General features: G+C 37.9%; 1 protein-coding gene across 3 annotated transcripts in view; it reads right to left on the reverse strand.

Annotated features, from left to right (window-relative positions):
• Positions 1-935: 935 nt before the first annotated feature.
• The window catches only part of ARHGEF7 (Rho guanine nucleotide exchange factor 7), a 116,005-nt gene continuing 96,109 nt past the window's right edge, over positions 936-20,831 (reverse strand). For 2 of the 3 annotated variants that reach the window (XM_058823074.1, XM_058823089.1), the window contains 5 exons: positions 20,355-20,444; positions 17,013-17,189; positions 7,786-7,885; positions 7,110-7,164; positions 936-4,022 (listed from right to left, as the gene is read on the reverse strand). In XM_058823074.1, the coding sequence (XP_058679057.1) occupies positions 3,900-4,022; positions 7,110-7,164; positions 7,786-7,885; positions 17,013-17,189; positions 20,355-20,444 (545 nt within the window). In that variant the 3' untranslated portion in view covers positions 936-3,899. The remainder of the gene's footprint in view (positions 4,023-7,109; positions 7,165-7,785; positions 7,886-17,012; positions 17,190-20,354; positions 20,445-20,831) is intronic. The other variant, XM_058823082.1, reaches the window with a different exon arrangement.

The following is a 20,831-nucleotide window of genomic DNA, read 5'->3' on the forward strand; positions in this document are numbered from 1 at the left end:
CCATCTTATTCTTTTTCCCATCTCCTGCTGAGGGAGAGGTGTAAGAGTGGCTGTGTGACGGTCTGGCAGCCAGCAATGGTCAACCCACCTCAATAAAAAGCATTCAAAAAGAAAAATCTCCAAACCACTTCAGGTAACAAGGAAACAACCATTTCAAATTGTGTAAAATATTCATCTTTACAGTGATGAACCCAGAGAAAAGTTGCAAAGTGAGACTTCTGAGAATAATTATAAACTGCTACAAATAAAGTCCTCTGTTCCAAGTATTTCTCCTTGCTGAACTAAGCTGGAATAAACCTATCATTTCACACACCCAAGATGTTACTAATCCCTTCAAATGCTTTGTCCAAAGACTGCAACCATCTTTTCAAACAAATGGCTCCCTGCACTTTCCTCAACCCATCCCACCATCTGGCATAAAGCCACACTGATGATTCTGCTGCCATAAAAATCACCCCACTCCTCCCATTTCAGGCAGCACCAACCACAAAAAAATATCTATGGCACACACATCACAAATTTCTGTCCATTCAGATAAATCATGCATGTAGGCATTTTTTTTACTCAATTGATGCAGCTTCTACTGTTTCCTGCTTTATTTCCTTTCACTATTTTCTGTCTTTGATCTCCTCCATTTCTTACATTACCTGAGCAGGTCAGGTTGCCAAATAAAGTGAACATTTCTCAATGTAAGACAGTTAAGATCCTCCTCCTCACCCCTCTAAACAACCCTTGCTTTGTGGTTTTTTTTTTTTTTTCTCCAGGCATCAATTTACTATTATAATAGACCATGAAAAAGCTCTTTCAAGATAGTATAGCAGCTACTAAATTGGAGAGGTGCATATTTATATGAATGGCAAAAAAAAAATAAAGCAATTTCCCTTTATCTCATAGCCCACATATTAGATGAAACATAACACTTCATAGGGTAGGGGAAAAATTCATGGTTTAATTACAATGTAGCATAAAAGCTTTAGTAGTGGATACCAGGATATTATTGTGACATCTAAACTAGAGTTCTTCACAGACACTGTAAACAGATACTCTAAATTCCCTAAATGATTTGCATTAAAAAGGTTTATACAAAAGCAGTCAGTTATTCAATCTTTAGGATGTCATGACATGGTGAGACAAACACACAATACATCAGTAAGTACAGAGAAATGTTATGCTACATTTTGGACAGTTCAGAACTGAAAGTGCTTCACATCTATAGGATAAGAAATGGCTTCATCTCCTCATCCCTAAATGATGAGAGCAAACAAACAACCCTTTAATAGGTTAAATAAACAGTGCCCCATTTATCCATGCTTATGTAAAGTTTCCAACAATTCAGAAGGTCCATGGTGACATTTACAATCTATATACACTGTAACAAATTGTCAATGAAAACAAGTTCAGGTACTTCTTGGTTCCCAAAAGTTGGAAGCTGCTCTCTGCACTAGAGACAAAAGCTACCTACAACATTCGGTCAGTTTTCTTTACTGCCTCCTTTTTGTGTGTGTGTGTGTGTTTGTGTAAAAATTAGTCCTCTCAATCCACCTTGAATAAAATCAGTCCCTAAGTCCTGGTCATATTTAACAACTGCTTCATCCCAGTGTTTAAGGCATGTTCATTAGATGTCAGTGTAGGGGTACTGTCAGAAATTAGAATATCACAGGTACTAAGAGTCAGCAGATTTACACAGCAACACCACTCTTTACAATATAATGCAAAACAAATTGTTATGATGGAAATTGTTCCTGAGTTAAAATTTGCTAAATACTGCTAAGCTTAATGTTTTCCTTTTATACCTCTTCCTCTGGAATGTCCTTTCACATCTGCTCAACTGAAAATTAAAAATCACTCTGAAAATACTCTAGATGTCAAAGCGAAAACGTTAGCAAAATTCTAATTGTATTGACTTTCCCATGTCTAAATTTGGCCATGATAGTATGCATTTGCTGGGGTTAGTATCACTTAGCTTTTAGCAAGGATATTTTCTAAATGTGAAGATAAAATGTCAGTCCACAATTTTGTGCAAATATCAAGGGAAGATTTTGGTAACAATAATTTACAAATTTCAAGTTCTGTGAAGATATAAAACTGATAATGTAGATATTTTTCATTTTCTCCTCCTTTAGAATTAAAGGAAAACATTTTTAGATTGCAGGAACACAAGACACCTACAAATATATTCAGCTTCCTAAAAGAGACATTTTGTCTATTCAGGTTATGAAGCATCCATTCCCACAGAATTGTTTCTCAAGTATGTAATCATTGACAGAATTTCCTATTTAAAAAAGCTGGTTTTCACTGAAAAAAAGTGGGTAGCTTTAAAAGTAGATTTTTCATTAGATTCAAAATGTGCATTACAATTCTTACAACCCAAATCATCCTGGCTCCAACTCACTAAAGTTCGTACAAACATTTGCTGAAGTCTGAGCATTACATTTAGCAGGAGTTAAAAGAGCAGTAGAAAATCAGAATGACAAAAGGTGTGACTCAAGTCTGTGCTATACCTGCACTTCTGACTCAACTGAACACAAACCCCTCAGAAAGCTGCACTGTCTGGAGTCAAATCCAAAGTTTGATGAAATCCAGGAAAACAATGAGCTTTTATGGGATTAGTATTTTAAGTGCTTCATCTGAAGCTCACCGTTTGCAGTGATGTATCATCCATCTCCTATCTTAAATACAAGAAACTGCAGTGATTGCACCTATCAGACTAGGGAATTAATGTTCCTTTATGTATTTTAAAATCTGTCAGCAGTGCAAATTATGAGTTACAGTACAATTTAAAAAAAATCTTCCACATTTCTTTCCATTTAAATCCCAGTAGGACAAAAATCAGCAACAACATGCAAAGAAAAAAGGGTGGGAAAGGAATGACTGCTTCCACAGTATGGGAACTCCAAAAATTATATAGTGGTATAGAAACAAAACTCTGAATGAAGTTTGGCCTAGCCCATGTGTCTTTTGCACAAAGGTTAGCTAAAACTTAATTGCTGTGACAATAAAATATAAATAGCAACAATTTATTCACATAATTCTGGATTAGATTGATTTTTTCCTTTAAGAAACTGTATGATCTGTTATCAGCCAGCTGTATGTTTAAGCACAACAATAGAAAATGTAGTACATAAACACCTAAAAATCACAGTCATAAAAAGCAGGCAAGTACATCAGTCTTTTGGTGGCCAAAGCACAATGGATTAGTCTGCCAAACAAGTGTATGTGAATGTCAATTGTGGGCATTAGATTTGTTAAAAATTGTTTCTACTGTCAATAAACAATTTCCTGTATTTTAATACTGTCCTTAAGGAACTGTAAACTGTTTAAAGTAACAGGTAACAGTAAAGGATTTAAATATAGTGGTAAATAGAAAAATCAGAGGTTTAAATTTGCATGTGTGGTGAGTGGGTAATTTGGAACTAATTCATAATTATCCACAAAGAACTCTGACCTTTCTTAGGTAAGACAGTACTGCCATCATTTCTAACACTTGTGACCATTATGATAACACAAGAAAAAACCCCAACATATCAGCCCTGATACATCAATCACATATGCATTCTAAATTACAGCTATTTACATGAAAAATATATATTTAATTAAAAAGCCACTGAAAAACATGGACTTTTAGTCAGGTGCTGCACTTTATGCAAAATGAGGTAATTTGGATGCAAACAAATTAAGTGTAGTAGAGTTCAGGATCCACAGTCTCCATGCTTAAAGTACAGATTGCTGCAGTAAATGGCTTGACTCTTTCTGTATATTCAGAGCAAGAAATCACTAGATCCAGTTAAATCCTGTTTTATAGTGCTCTTGATGCAACACTGGCTAATGTCAGAAGGCTTCCCAGCTCAGTTCTACAACTGGTCTTTCAATAGAAAGAAGAAGGGGAAAAGAAAAAGTGGTTATAAGTTGGTTTCATCCCAAGATGGATCATTCATATTCTTTAAAACTTTTCTAACAAGCTTCTCCAAGTCCTTGCGAGCTCTTTGCTCCTCTTCTAATGATTTCTTCATCTTTTTGTTATCCTGTGTAACAGAGACAGAGATATTACTGGTTGGTTTTGGGGGCTTTTAACAGATCTAACTACACATACACTGTCATTTACAAACTCTGAAGACTTTTCCCAATAAAACTGATATTAGCTGTACAAAAGCAAAGCTTCTATTAACTTCACAAGTTACACACAGTTATTTCACACAATGCAACAAAAGCTCCCAAATGGAAACTGAGCTACTTCCTATTTATACTTGGGGGGCTTTTACAAAGCAAGTTCTAGTAACAGATGGCCACTAATCATGAATTCTTCTGCTCAAATCTGATCAATGAGGAGTAGAATATATTTGTTGCTAATGGAGAAGGGAAATGGAGCAGTGAGCAGACTAAATATCCCCTATAAGCACCTCCTGTGATTTTAACTGGTTTCAATCTCCAAAGAGCTTAAAACTTAATGCAAACTCTCTGAAAAGTGTTTTGTGACTAGATTTTAAACTAGACTGATGATTTCCAGCAGTCTAAGAGAAGTCTGAATTTCAAGGAACACCATCTTTCCACATGTATATTAACAAGTGAGTTCTCACTGTTTAGTGTCATGAGGCAATATTGAAATAAACGAACAACAGGACCATAAGGATGACAGGGATCAATCCACAGGAATGCTCACATTGTTTAATCCTGTATAGGTCAAGGTGATGCTGGGAATAGTAGGGAAGCAACCAGAAGGTAAAATCACATGGAAATAAGGCCCCAAGACAAGTCTTAAGGTTTAACAAACACAGGCCTTCAATTCAAGGGTCCAACTGGACTCCCTTTATCTGTCCTTTACAGATATTTTAGAAAAAGGATGAGATCATAAAACCATAGAATGAGTTGAGTTGGAAGGGACTCATCAAGATCATTAGGTTCATCTCCTGACCTTGCACAGGACACCCCAATAATCACACCATGTGCCTGAAAGCATTGTCCAAATGCTTCCTAAATTCAGACAGGCTTGGTGCTGTGACCTGGGCCTGGGGACCTGGAGAGCCTGTTCCAGTACCCAACAACCCCCTGAGTGAAAAACCTTTTCCTAATATCCAACCTGAACCCCCCCTAACTCATTTCATGCTGTTTCCTCAAGTCCTGACACTGGTCACCGGAGGAGATTGGGACGTGCTCCTCCTCTTGCCCTCACAAGGAACTTGTAGACCACAATAAGGCCTCCTCTCAGCCTCCTCCAGGCTGAACAGACTAAGTGACCTCAGCCCATATGGCTTCCCCTGAAGGCCCTTCACCATCCTCATGGCCCTCCTTTGGACATTCTAATAGTTCAATGTCTTTCTTTTATCATGGCACCCAAAACTGCCCCCAGCACTCGAGGTGAGGCCGCCCCAGCTCAGAGCAGAGCAGGACAATCCCCTCCCTTGCCCAGCTGGCCATGCTGTCCCTGATGCCCGCAGACAGGGTTGGCCCTCCTGGCTGTCAGGGCACTGCTGGCTCATATTCAACTTGCCGTTGACCAGGACCCCCAGATCTCTCCCATGGCACTGCTCTGCAGCTTCTTGTTCTCTAGTCTGTACACACAACAATGGTCTGTCACCTCATTAACTGCATTCCCTCCTCCTCAAGTCTGTTAAGAAACTTCATTATTGGGAAAGTTCATTATTTTATGTAGGAACTGATTTAAGTTAAGTCTGCCAATTCAGGACCAGCTCAAGTGTATTGCCTGTGGAACAGCAGCTATGAATAAATGATGGAAGCTGCCCTAGGAAGGATCCCACTGGTGTCTACACCAGCCAGGACACCATGTACTCCCAGAGAGCCTTTATCCAAAAAGCCCCTGCCAGCTCAGAGATTATTTCTGCCCCTTCTTTGGTTGGCAGCATCAGTGCAGTGGACAAATAAATGCTTTTAAGAAGAGATTCCTGAATTCCTGATATGTTAGAAAATTAAATCAGGCTTTAATATGTTTTAGCTTGGAAGATGTAAGATTCTGAAGAACATCTATTTGGAAAGGCACCAGAAAAGAGAGAGCTGTTGCATGAAGCTCAGGAGAAGGTGACTTTTTATTTAAGGGTCATGGAGCTCTGCAGAGCGTCAATGAGGCTGCACATTTATTCTCTGTACAAAAGCAGGAGGCCAGCAGGACTATTAGTGGGCTCTTATTACTGCTTTTATTATATGAATTGTATTTTTTAAAACACTGCCAAATTCAGCTCTAACCTGGGATACTCATTCTTTATATGCTGAACCCAGCAAATCTAAGTATGCAACACATCAACTGTCCTGTTTCAAGGAGCATGCATGACATCCTTAGAAATACTAGGCATGGTTACAGATGGCAAAAAAAAAAATCACATTTATAGTCCCAGACCTGAAGAAATTTGAACACAAATCCTATTTACATTAACACAAGAAATTTTATCCAACTTCTGGTGTCAGAGTGGTAAGCAAATTCACACCTTGCATAGTGAGGAAAATCCAATGCTTCTTTTCACCTATACATTAAGCCAAGTCTACATGCAGCACCATTAACATGGTTAAAACAAGCTATGCCCTGATATAGTGATATTTTTATTTAATCATGGTGGATATTTAGAACAAGTGACAAAAAAAGCACCCAGAGCTATTGTGAAGCTCTCATTAAAAAAAAAAACCCAACATGTGACAGGCACTGGAAAGGACTCGTCTCTAGAAATGAGCAGTTTTAAGAACTGATCCATAGAGGTGTTCAGGTAACTTTAGGACTGTATAATTTTAGAACTATAAATATCTGCTTCTATTTAGCCTTTATTAGTGTTCTCGAGCAACTGTGATTTCTCAGCCTCTGTAATCTTACTTTGCTGGTGATACAGCACAACTGAATTTGCTTAACACCTTCACCATTTCAGAAACTGCAACATCCAAAACCAGCTTAGTAATTCACTTCAGAGAAGCAATCCTCAATGCTGTTCTCAAAAGACTGATAACATCAGGGAGTGCATTTGTGGCAAATGATATTTTACTTTTAAAAGAAAATCTAGTCCAAAATTCAAGCTCATGACTGTCAAAGTGAACTTGCAAGCCATATTTAGTTTTATAACAAGCCTTCCATCTTTTCTTTCTCCATGTTGCTATAAATGTAGCAAGTTACCAACCTGTCTTAACTCCTGTACTTCATCCTTTAATGCATATACTGTGTCAACAAGGCTTCTAAAATGAAAAAAGAAGATAATCTGTAACAACAGTTTTCAGAAATACACATCTAAATCTATTGTTAGACAAAACTGTTTAATGAAATGCAATTAAATAAAAAACACCCCACACCTAATAGCTGATTTCAGACTTGTGTTAAAAAAAAAAAAACTGTCTGTAATCCTTATTTATATTCAGTAAGGCAAGGACTTGTTACCAGCTTCTGTGACAAGAAACACCTGTCAAGCATTTATGGACCTCTGCTGGTTTCTGTATTAAAGCTTTCTAGAATAGAAGTTTAGTTTCACTTCCAACATACACTTTACCAAGAAAGTTGAATGTCACCACAGGCTAACTAGAAGGATAACACAAATTTAACACTGAAATCTGACAGCACTAGGAAAAACTATTTGTAAGTGAAGCACATCACTTCTTGGCATGGGTGGAATAGCTTGCACAGCATATACAAAGAACCAGACATTTAAATGAAGGCCAGCTGCACTGAGAGGACTGGCAGCATACTCCAAACAGTTCTATTCCAACTGCAAACACACCACACACCCCCTGCTATAATGGGAGACACGAGGAAGAGTGCAAAGTTTACTACTTTAATTCATCATTCATTAAACATTTTCTTACTTCTCTTCTATAACAGTCTGACCATTACTTTTAGTTTCTTCTACAATAATTTTTTCTTCTTCTGGAAGCAGAACTTGAGGAGCTGATTCTTTACGGGAACCTGTTGTAAAAATAAATTACAAAGTGAGCAACTCACAAATATCCCTGGGGCATTTTAAAGATTATTCTTTCATTCACCGCATGATACAACCCCATGACCAAGGTATGCCACTTTCCATTTCCCCCTTCCCTCTACACATTAGTTACTGGCACATTTTTTACTTTTGAAACCGCTGCCTTACAACAACAAAAGGTTGTGTGACACCCCTACCCCACTGGTGACATAACTCCCAAGTCACTGACGGGGATGTTACACTGTTCAAGGAACAGTGCACTATTCAACCATCAGTAAAAGCTGTGCAAATTCCCCACTGCAGACTGAGAAAGACATAGCTGTGTTTAAATAACAGCTTTAAGTGTCAAGGATAGATTCTGATCTCACACTGATACAAATCCAAGATATAATTCTGCTCTAAACCCACTACTCTGTCAGTACAGAGCAGAAGAGTGGTATCAAATGACACAGCAATTAAAGAAAAATAAGTAAAAACTGTTTTCCCCAAAACACTGTAAGCATCCCACTTTGTGTGTGCACACATATACATGCAAACACTCTTACAGAGAACCTTTTAGTCCTACAATACATTCCTACCAAATGACACACACTCTTTGTATTTAATATGTGTTTTAAAAAGCACTTCATGGTTTGATGATAAAAACTCAAACATTCCAACATCTTCAGAACTTTTTCCACATATTACAATTTATAACACCAAGACAAAACATATAGATCATAAAAATGTAGTTCTGACTAGAAAAGCTACAACTCAGAAATGTGCATCCACCCATAATTCTATAAACATTATTCAATTGGGCTGCAACAAATTACAAAGTTTTTTTTTTTAAGAAGGTCTGTAAATAAATTGGTGTCTAAGCATTTGTTCAGAATTCAAACACTGCAGATAAAGCACTGAAGTTCTTACATTTTTTAATTAAGACATTGGTTTTAACAAACAAGGTACACCTGTCACACATTCACTGTAGTGAACTTCCATTAACCAGGAATTTCTCAAGTCTCATACAGTTGAAACTGATAATTTGGTACTACAGAGCACTTGCCTGCCCAGAGAAATCAGTTGCTGAACAGCTGCTTTGTGCTAGCAGCACTTTTCTTTTAAGGTTCATGGTAAAATACAAAATATAAACAAATAAGCAAAAATGTTAAATAAATCACAATCACTGCAAAATATTAACTTCCCAAACAGCTGCAGTCTTGAGTTCTGAACAGTGAGCTTGTAGGGATCCTATCTTAGCTGCACATGTTTAGCTATTTAAATTATTTTAGCAAACAATGACAAATGTCTTTAATGCAGAAAAAAGTTTCCTTAAGCTTACAGTAAAGATCTAATGTATCAGTAATGTGATTGTCAAAATTATATAGACTAAAGAGAACAGCAGATTTGAGAAAGAATCTTGTCCTCAAAAGCTGTAAATTCTTCTTACGGAGCGAAGAAATCTTTTAAGGGTTAATACACTTCCACTTATTTTCCAGAAGGAACAACCTATAAAACAAACACATCCAAATTCTGTAGGGAGCTCAAGGACACTTCCCTGTGTGTGCTGTCAGTCTCTGTAAAAAGCTCTCTTATGTTTATTTCAGTTAATTGCTTACTGCTCTGCTTTATTAGCCTGGCAGCTAACACAGAACTGAATTAAATGTTGTATTAGGAATTAGTTGGCAGCAGCTGCTACCAGATCACTGCATTTTGGGTCTCTGTACTGATGTGGAGCACACCTCAGCCCAGCACAGGCCAAGGGGACACTGACCAAGGGGAGAGAACTGGCACAGGTTTCTCACCCGTGACTCCATCACCCAAATGGAGCACACATTTTTCCCTTTGTACAGAGCTGCATCCAGCTGCCAGCCTGGGCAGGGCAATGGGTCCTTGCAAAGCACAAATAGCAGAGAGGAGACAGCTTGACAACAACAATGTGCCAGCTGTTCAGTTATACACACACATGCATGTGAAGCAGATGTTACAGCAGCACATCCTGATGGAAGTACAGCAGAGCACAGCACACAACACTGCACAGACACACAAAGCACTTCACCAACATTATTATACACAAAGAGACCTCAGGCTACACAAACACACCCAATGGAACACTGCTGCTGGCAACACTGACCTTCCTGTGCCACAGGACACACTGTGGAACACAAGTTCACACTTGCCTTCACTGCTCCAATCCCCTTGGTCATACAAACCCTTATTTGTATGTCAGAACTCTTGCTGCTCTTATGGCTCATACTTTTGTAAAAACCCCCACACTTTCTCTCCCTGATCATGATTTGGGTTTTGTGAGCTTTGGAGGGTTTTTCTTTATTGTAGATTTTTTTTCCAAAAACCCCACAAGCACATGCTACACAAGCTACAAACACACAACACACTAATCCTGCCACAAAGGACCCAGTCATCAAATGAGTACATGCACAGTAACATCAGACATGAGGTGCCAAGTTCTAAAGGCAAAAAAAAGCTATTTCTGAATAATGCTTTTCTGCATCATTTATGCCAGGAGCTGTTTTTTTTTTGGAAGTAACTTCAATCTGGAAGTAACTTCAAGCAGAGTCATCACTGGCACTCAGCAATATCCCCTAAATTCCACCTTGTACCATCATGAAGTTCTTCAGGCCTACCCCCTACACAACCATTTCCCTCTGCAAAAGCTACAGCTTTAGACATGAAGAGAGGGTTGTGTTACAGTACAGTGGGCACTTCCCACTGAATTAATACTGACAGGACAGTCTGGGAAGTTCGTACAGCTCAGATAATCCTGAACACCTTTGAGACATACTCCACATTTTCATGAAATAGGGTGGAAGAATCAAGTTACTTAAGTTTGCCATATCTGCTATTCCTCAATTCTAAGCACCCAAGTTTGACACTGTATTTTATTACAAGACACTATTCCAAGTCAAAAAGGCCAAATGACTGTATTTAAATTGACCTCAACTGCCCAATTCACCTTGAGACAACATAACCACAAGTTACTAGTCAGTTAGTTTGTAGGGGTTTTTCACATGGGGATTTGTTGTTGTTTTGGACTAGTTTGGGTTTGGGGGTTGGTTTGTTTAATTTTTTTGTTTTTTTAAAGATGGACACCCTGCACCCCAAGCTACACAAAACAGGGTTTCATTTGATTTGGGTTTTTTTTTTTGGAGGGGGTGGGTATTGAAGGAAGTAAGGGGAGGAGAAACTATATTTGACAAACCCAAACCATTATTTCAAGATTAACAAGCAAATACCAAGCCAAGTAAGTTGCCATAACTTCTCAATAGGAAACTCTTAAAACCAGGGTCTTGGAAGAATGACCCCACTGTTCAGAAGTTTGTTGAGTAATTAAAGCAAACAACTGACCACTACAATCATGAGTCAATTAAGTTTCCATAAATTAAATTCCATGACAAAAAATAAAGCTATCTATTCAATATCAATACTTCTCAGCACTAGAGTGGAGAATAAAGAACTACAATGCTTTTTGACAAAACCATACCCTCAATTACAGGTTTAGCAAATTTAGCCTCCAGAGTAATGCCAGCAACAACACAGCCCACCTGACAATAAGAGCAGGGCTACAGGCCTTGGCAATACCCCCTACATAACGTGGTAGAACAGGTGAAATACAAGAACAGGCCTGTGAGGAACAGCCCCCTGCTTTTGGTTTTCAGTGTCTGATCCCCTTTCCAGCTAAATCAATCGGTCTAAAACAAGCAAGCAGTTCTGAGCATTTCTATAAATAAGGAAAGCTGGAACCTGTTTGGGTATTTCCATGGTTGAAAGACTTCACAACAAAAGTTCAGTTTACACCTGCCTAAAACAGGCAGAGTGTTACTGGAGTATGGTCTTAACACCAAACCAGGAAGGGACTACAGCAGAGACTGAATGTCACAGAGGTTCTCACTGATGTCTGTTTGCAATCCTAACTCAGAGCCTCAGCCTTTCATTCACTCTCCCCCAAAAGGAGCATGACATCTTACAAAATGGTTGACACAGAGTCAACCCCCCTGCCGTGGGCAGAGACACCTTCCCCTAGACCAGGCTGCCCAAAGCCCCATCCAAACAGGCCTGAGCACTCCCAGGGATGGGGCATTCACAATTTCTCTGGGCACCATGCAAATTTTATATGGCACCATCCTGGCTCCTGACAGAAGCCAGGCTTCAGAAAAAGAGCTGTAAACAGCCTGGTCCTTTGTTTTGAATCATTTAGCAGACAAATATGAAGGCAGTTAAGAATTTTGGCAGGAGGGAAGTAAGAAAATAGGGATGAAATTCAGAAACCTTTCTGCTTTAACTGGATATTAAATCTCTGCCTATGTCCAAAGACCATGTCTGTCAGGAAACATTTAAGCAAAGAGAAAAATGGAGGTGGTTATTCACATTATCTGCTAAAGTAGCTAATTTCAGGGCATCAGTTAAAAGACAGCTCTCCCCAGTCAACCAAGAACAGCTTCCTCCAGCTGGTGAAAGGGAGGAGAAGGCTCATAGAAGACTATGAGTGTCCTAATTTAAGGTATGGAAGTGAGATGAGTGGGCATGGTGGTAATTTCAAGAAGTGCACAGCATTATCTGAGGCCATGAGCAAAGGCTCTGTTGCACAGCTTTTAAGTACTGCTGTTTTCTTCACTTCTTCATACCTTTCCTGTGATTAGGAGAGGTAAGTAGGGGAACAAGGCAGGGATAAAGGCCAAAAGTTTGAAACGGTACTTGTGAATATACAATTCTGTTTTTCGCCAACTTCACAAGCTAAGAAGCTCTCAGAAATAAAATTTACTTGAGTTTCAATGACAGGAGTGTGACTTGCCACTGAAAACAAGTTTGTGCATACAGAACTGTTTAGATCTACCATTAACACTGGCATGTACAGACACATACATTTCCTAGTGAAGCAAATGTTAGACAAAAAATTACTTGTCAGTTTTAAATATTCAGTGTGTCACTGCATTTGCTATATAAATATGTTAAAGCAGATGAGCAGACCTGACAAATTAACCTTCTCTTTCTTAATAAAATTTTCATGAGGTCCTAATACAAACAATTCTAAAAATGCTCCTCCCTAGATTCTGCATGTGTTGAGATTTAAAAATTGGAAAAATCTGTGCTACAGATCTGCCAAAATCAAAAGGGTATCCTTTACTCTCTTTGTAAAGAAAACTCAAATCAGAAGCCAAATATCAGCTAAAATTTAGTTCACTGTGTAGCATACACCATAGTTTTCAAATTCTTGGGAATTATAAAAAAGGTTTGGGCATGAAGTTGTTTTGTCTTTTTTTAACTAATAGAGATCACAAACAGGAATAAAACCTCACATGACTCAGATGACTGATTCAGGCAATTTACAGCAATATGCTTAGATGAGTATAATGGAAACAATCAAGGTGGACCAAAGTACAACTTCATATGTAAGCGTTACTCATGTAAGAACAGAATGGTTTGAGAAGACAGATACACCATCTGAAGACATGGGAGATCCCTGAGACAACATTTGCAAAGAGCTTCTCCACTAAACTGCCTGTATTTCACTAACCAATGCAAAAACTTCCAAGCCCATGGCTGCAGGACTAGAGCTGCTACAATCATAGCAAAACAAAGTTATGATCTTTTAATAGAGAGGGGCGGTTATTAAATTTGTTCTGATGTAAACATTTTAGCACATATATTAGCTTACTGATTTGTTTAAATTCAGTCATATGTATGAAACTTTTAAGCAGAAACACTACAAATAACTCTTGCTTTTAAAATAAAAATGTTGTCATATTAAATCATGAAACCACATCATATACACCCTTAGTATATTAATAACATTTCTTTCTGGCAATGGGACCTGCAGAAGTAGATTTTAGACTGTTCCAACAATTCAGCCCATGCTTCTACTGAGAATATACCAACAAAAAAAGACCCCACAAAAAAACCAACAACAAAAAACCGTACACCAAAAAAAACCAACCAACCAAAAAAAAAAAAAAAGAAACAAAAACGAAAACGAAAAGGACCAAAATAAACTCAATTTAACAGGAGAGGAAGGCAACAGAAAAACAATCTATAGATGGCAATGTCTCTGAAATTATTTTTAGAAAAAAGGGGATATAGAAGAACACATACTTCCCATTACACTGAATTTCCTGTAGATGCGAACGACATTAAACAAAGATTACACACTTATGTCAAAAAAGGTTTTTCACGTCAGCATTTGATTCCTCTGGGAAGAAGGGAGGAGGAGAAAGCAGGCATAGGGAGAAGAGGATGTGTTAAGTTACAAGTTCTGATGTCCTTTCCCCCTGTGTAATAATTAAATATTAAAGTCACAGTCTAGCAAATGCAAAATTTATTTCAACTGTACATAACAGATGTCCTTTTCATATAAAACAAAACACTTAATTGATATATGCAACCACAAACAATATGCATTACTGTACAGTACAATGAAACATTCAGATATACATCCATTTTGCATTTTCCAAAGGCAGTCACCTACTAAAGATGGCTTCTCTCATTCACAAATGAAGTGCACAATATATATTACTCTTTCTATGTTTTACGTCACTATATACACATTACTGTGTTTTGGCAAGATTATGCAAAACACCCAATCAATACTGGCTGGCTTCAGCTTATGGTAAGTACTAATTGATATGGGAACACTGCATAAGCCATGAGAAGAGGGCCTGACAATGGCTTGAACCTACCTTCCAATTCAGGTTCTCCATCCTTCCAGTGTATTTGTAACTGTACACATACAATTTACAGAATTGCATAAACATAAGGTACTGTTATTACCATGACTAAAGTTCCACAGAAATAGAAACACTGAACCTTTGGACTGAATACCATCATTTCCACATTTATCCTTTTTTTGTTTCAAACATTTTGAATTAATACTCCTGATCAGTTCACAATAGTTTACAGCCTGTAATGTTGAAGATGTAGAATGGTTTTAAATGTGCTGTGATGTTAATATGAGAATACACAATATGAGAGATCCTAATTATGATAGTACCTAATGACATAAATGCTACAATAATTAAAGGTGGTAAACTGTCAAAGCTTTGGTGCATAAAAAGTCAAAATCTTCAGATCTGGATAACAAAACTTTCTGTGTGATAAGGTAAGTTCAAGTGCAACAACTGTATTACAAACTCATATTTACACTACATAACATGAAACAGACATAAAAGAATTATCATTTATCCAGTGCAGAAAACATTATTCAACTAGAACACCACATCATAAGAAACAGGGCAAAAAACAATCCGTACTTTCCATATATGTTAAAAAAACAAAACAAAAAAACTGACTGAAAAGAAGAAAGGAGTGAAGTGGGTTACAAATGTGCTGTGAAATGATATGGAGCAGATATACTTATCTCATTTCTCTAAGCAAGACTCCTCCATTTGCAAAAGGTTCAACATACACAAGTTCCTGGTCATTAGATTAATATATGACCAGCAGTAAAATGCACCCCTGAAAACCCTCCTTGGTAAGCACTACTGCTTTTGTTAGTCACATTACAGAATGCCAGCAACAGTGAGAGAGGATAAAGCAGGGGATCAAACAAGACTGAAGGCAAATTGAAGACATGAAATGCCTTGAAACATCATCTCCACCCTGACCACGTTCTGGAATCATGCACGTCTAGCAATCGCAACTTTCTGATCATGTGACCTGCAGAGAGGTATTGATTACCTTTTAAACAATGTGATCAAGTTGCCAGGCTGCAGGTAAATTTCATCACAATTACTCTGAACTTGTTCATAGAGTAGTACCTGAACACTGGATAGCATGCTTCTGTGAAAAGTGATACGGGTGTTGCACTTGGGAGCCCTGGCAAAACTGAGAACTGTTTCTGTCCTTTCATCACTTTCACCACACTTTTCCCTAATGCTTACAAAGATTTGGAAAACATGCCATTTTTGTTTTGATGCCAATTACTTTAACAACAAGTCAGAGCACACACACAGTTCACCCCAGCAGTGCCCCAGGTGCAGGTTTGAGACCTTCAGCTGTGCACAGCATGTCACAGTTCTCTGAAAAAGCCAACATGACTGTAAGTGAAGAGCTGCTGCTGAAAACAAACCTGCTTATGAGAGAAGTTACAAGACACAATAAAATCTGTCACAGACATGCTCCAAACAGTACAACCCAAAAGCCAAGCATTCTATTATTCAGAACTTCAAGCAAGCCAATTTGATCACAGTTGTACCTAGAGTTTCAGATGCTGAACACTGGAGCCTCCATCAGGGGAATCATTTTCCTCTCGTCTTTTCAAGAAGAATGGTCAATTGAGAGTTGACAGTTGGGTATTTTAACAGGCAAGTAAACATCTAAACCCTGCTTTCTGCCACACTACTGCACACAGTAAAGTGACAGTATGACCACAGGTAACATGAGAGTACCAAAACACTGCATGTAATGAGCATGGACTGCCAGGTTTTCATGACAATTGCTGAACTGGGGTGGGGAAAGAGCAGCAAGGTCCTTCATATAAACGTTTTAAGCAATGAGCAAAAGACAGCAGTATAAAACCAGAAATTTTTATGGATTAGCAAATGCTCTTCCAAACAAACAGGCCAGATATGTGAGTATCTGAATGATTTTACAGCTCTTGTACTGCTTATTCTTAAGCTGCATTTCACTTACTCTACCAGCTATGTATTTTGTTAATAATACGTAGAAAATCCAACCACTACGGTATTTCCATATAGCTGGCACTCAGCTCTCAAACCAGTATGGCTTCAGTACAAAATATAAAAATGTGCTTATCCAAAATAAAAGCAGAACAAAGGACCTGTTACTACACTGACCAAGTCAAAAGAAAAAAAAGACCATTCAGAGCTACAAATTAACATCTGTCAGTTTAAAAAACCCTCAAGAAGTATCATCCTTAACAGGATATACACTTTTTAGAATTACTTTTTTTTTACGTGTACTGAATTGACAATAGAGCCTTCCACCAGGTATAACTGAAGTTTCAGGAGCTCCCTCAGAAGTTGTTAAAATATCACATTAAAGAGACAAGGAACAGCAAGAAAACATCTAAGAAAAGCAGGCTGTGATACAACAAGCATTTGTTAAGAAAAAGCTCAGAAGTGCATTAGTTCTGGTGAGAGATATATGAGCAACAGCTCTTACGAGATGTAGACCCCATTCTGTAACTATGGGCTGTCCATATACTGTCATAGTCAGAGTCTTCTGAGAGGTCTGAAGGCTCCAAACGAGAAAGGCTACTGCGACGACCCAAGGAGTCTAGACTTGATTGGTCATCATCAGCCAAGACGTGATTATGCATCAGGTCAGTGCCTTGCCATGCTAAGGATGTATAGGTGAAATGAAATGGTGGATGTGGATAGGCAGAGGTGGGATGAGGAGGAGAACGTAAGGAATAGCCACAACCAAACACATGAAATAAAAGCAAAAAGGTGATGGGAAGAGAAGGAAAAGAGAAAATATTGTTAAAAAGGCACCAAAGTTGGTTTTTTTCTTTTTTTTTTTTCAAATTTGTTTGGGGTTTAGGTATAAATTACACTCAGCACATAATGTTTGAACGGTTACAATACAATTTTGAAGTGGTTTTTAAGTTTCTAGGCAGTCTCAGTTGAGAATTTTGAGTAACAAAATATTGTTTGAAAGTAGAATTTTTGAAGAGGAAGTCAGGTTCTTTTGAAATACAGAGTCAGTTCTGGTCTGGGGAGGATTTGACTGGGCACAGAGCAGTAAACAAACACAGTAAGCCAGCATGATCCAGCACCAATGTGAAAAGCAACAGTCCCTTCCCCATCACGTATCTGTACCTCATCCTTTCCCTCCCTTGCAATGACACAGTCTTTTGTACAGCTGCTTCATGAGCCAGGTCAGGAAACAGCTTCAGATGAAAAAATCTTTTGCAGGGTTAGTTTTTTCAAGCAGGTAATTTTCCCACCAGCTCACAACACAGCCAACAGAAGTGCTTGTGTCACCACTGTGAAGAGGAAAATGAAGGGGGAAAAAGAAAAGCAAAGGTTCTCATGCAGAGCAGAGCTGCTGATTACTAAATCAGCAGCAACACCTTGCACCCATTGAAGGAGACTGTCAAAGCATATTTTTTTCTGTGCCCATACCCCTTGTTATTTGTTAAACCACATGGCAAATTAACTCACAGAAAAACATGGCCAAGAGCCTAACAGTGACACAGCCTAGCCCATTCTGACCCCTCACACACCTCTTCCTACATGCCTGAGTCCATCCCCGCCAGTTAAATATTTTTAGATTTCTAGGGTCATTGGTCAAACATAGTAAGGACAGGTTTTTCAATTTTTCAAGGCCTGGCAATATCCAAGGATTGAAGCCATCTAAGTGGCCATGTTATAAGCCACCATGATATTGCAGAGGATTTTAAGTCTTCATTTGAAGCAGAAATGCAAAATAAGCTCAGTGTACAAAAAGCACGAGAAAGTCAGACTCTGCTCTTTCATTTCCATCTACCTACCCAAATTAAATCCCACCTTTTCCCACCTAAAAAAAATTGATAAAAAGCTGCTTTGCTACCTCTAATACCACACCTTACCAGTTTGCACTGATGCCATAGCTCTGCTGTACTGACACTGCCAAAAGCAGCAGATTAAGGTGCAGTAGGGGAATTACCCAGTGAGTGCTGTCAGGGACAGGCAGAATATTAAGAATGGAGTATGTAAAAACCAGCATACCTCACAGATGAGAGGCAACTCTCTCATACTATTATTCTACACTGACTACTGCTCCAACAGAAGCAATTTCAGCTTTATAGGTTCTTCCCCCATTTCCAATTCCAGTTTACAAATGGACCTTCTGAAACCTAGTCTTAGGTGCCAACACTATGCTTTCCAAACAGCAGCTGTGTGCCTAATCAATAAAAATTGTTTCTTGCTGCAATTAAGAGCAAATAAAAGAGCTGACTTCTGATGTATGCAATGATACCCACAGCACTATGTATATTTCTTAAATATACATAGACAGGAAAAATAGGCAAGCAAAAAAAAAATCATATCCACTTCATATCTGCACACACACACACTACTGTGCAAGTGCAAATGTTTTCCCAACCATTTCTTGTCACATTATCCTTGGAAATAACAGAACACAGTTGAGGTGTTTAAACAGCAATCATCTCATTTGATTTTGTTTGGAACAACAGCATATCTTCAGAACTTTGAACTCATTCATTCCCTTTATCCAATTAAACACACTACTGTAATGACTGTAAGACTATAAAGAGATTAGTATTTAAAAAACAGTAGTAGTAGCTGATTTCATGATCTTGGAGATCTACAGTTCATTAAGACCCAAAGATTAAAATTAGGGCTTTTGTTGTTATTTGAGAAGTTTTTACAGTCTAATATAATTACCATATTCCCATAGTAAGTTACATAGGAATACAAAGTAGCTGTATTTTTTTCAAGGTGGCAATAGCAAATAAACATGTATTAGGAAAATTCAATAACTAAGTCTGCAATTGTGTTTCAAGACTTCAACTGTCAGCATGAAGTGCTTTTGCTTGGAAGCAAAACAGGCCTAGAGCACTGTAGGCAGCAGTAAGAGTGATTAATGTTGCAAAATTTAAACATCTTTAGTGGACAAGAAGTTAAAATGTCCAGCCTTCTAGTTCCAGCAAAACCAGCCAAGTACCTCAAATTCATTATACTGTGTTCCAAGGATCTCCAAATTAAATTTGTATTCAACAGTGCAAAAAGGAACAAAGGCAACAGCATTTTCTCCTTCCTTGTGTAAATGGAACACATGCTGGTGGACTCCCCTGCTTTGAGCAATGTTTTACTTACAATACAGAGGAACTCCACATGGCAACCTTGATTTGGATTAAATGAAGTAGGACCCCAGAGGCACGTTACAGGCTTTCAATATGCTAGGTATTGATCTGAGAAACTAAAAATGGCTTTAAGCAACACACATCTGAGAACAATTTCTCCTGAAATTATGAGACGGGATTAAAATTTGTAGTTAATACTGAAAACAACTAGTGACAATAAAATTAAAGAAGTTTTTATCGGCCTAGGTTACTTTTCCATGGACAAAGCCTTTGCTGAACAGAAGACAACAAAAATACAGTCCTCCAAAATTACAATGACTTCATCATTCCTCCTACTTACCAGCTTCTTGAAATTTATCCAAAAGCACACTGATTAGCTGTTATATTCAGTTCAGACATCTCTTATTCATTGGTAAAGCTTTAGTAAAATTTTAAACCATGACAAGTAGCTACATTTAGGTTTTTGTTGTTTTTGATTGTTTCAAAATACTGAAAAAATTATAGCCTCTAACCACGGTCCTTGGCATACAATACATAAACACCTGACATTGATGTTAAACCAGAAACAGGTTATTATTTGCAGGTCCAACTTACTATTTGCAAAGGCCTGAGAATATACAGAACTCTCTTTTGCAAACTATTTTATTGATGTTTTAGCTAGAAAGTACTGAAATAGGTAGAAATGGCTAACTTACTTGAATTTAATGTCTGACGTGTTTTGGCACTTGTGCAATATGCTTCAATGACTTTAAGAATTTGAGCATCTTCTTCTAAAGCAGCTGTACCTAGAATCAATGGGAAAAACAGAATTTTAAACATGGGCATGTTTCTTAATATAGAAAAGCCTTTGTAAATAAGTACAATTCAGTTGAGTCCAAAGTTCAGCCTAATCAACCATTGAAAATTGTTTTAATCATACCATTTTAAAAATCAAACTTCAATGAACAAAAGTAACAGTCTAAAAAGACAAATGCTATTTTGAAATGCTTAGAAATAATTCAATTCCGAGTAACCACCCACACATTCGAGAAATTTTCTGAGCATCTGATATTGTACAGAATGTGTTTTGAAGTGTGAGGACTCTCATTCTAATCCAGTCATTTTACTGAAAAACCCCTGTATATTGAAGTTTTTATATAAACACACAATTCAATATCCATACTATTCCATTA

This window comes from Ammospiza caudacuta, chromosome 2, assembly GCF_027887145.1.
Source record: "Ammospiza caudacuta isolate bAmmCau1 chromosome 2, bAmmCau1.pri, whole genome shotgun sequence".
NCBI lineage: Eukaryota > Metazoa > Chordata > Aves > Passeriformes > Passerellidae > Ammospiza > Ammospiza caudacuta.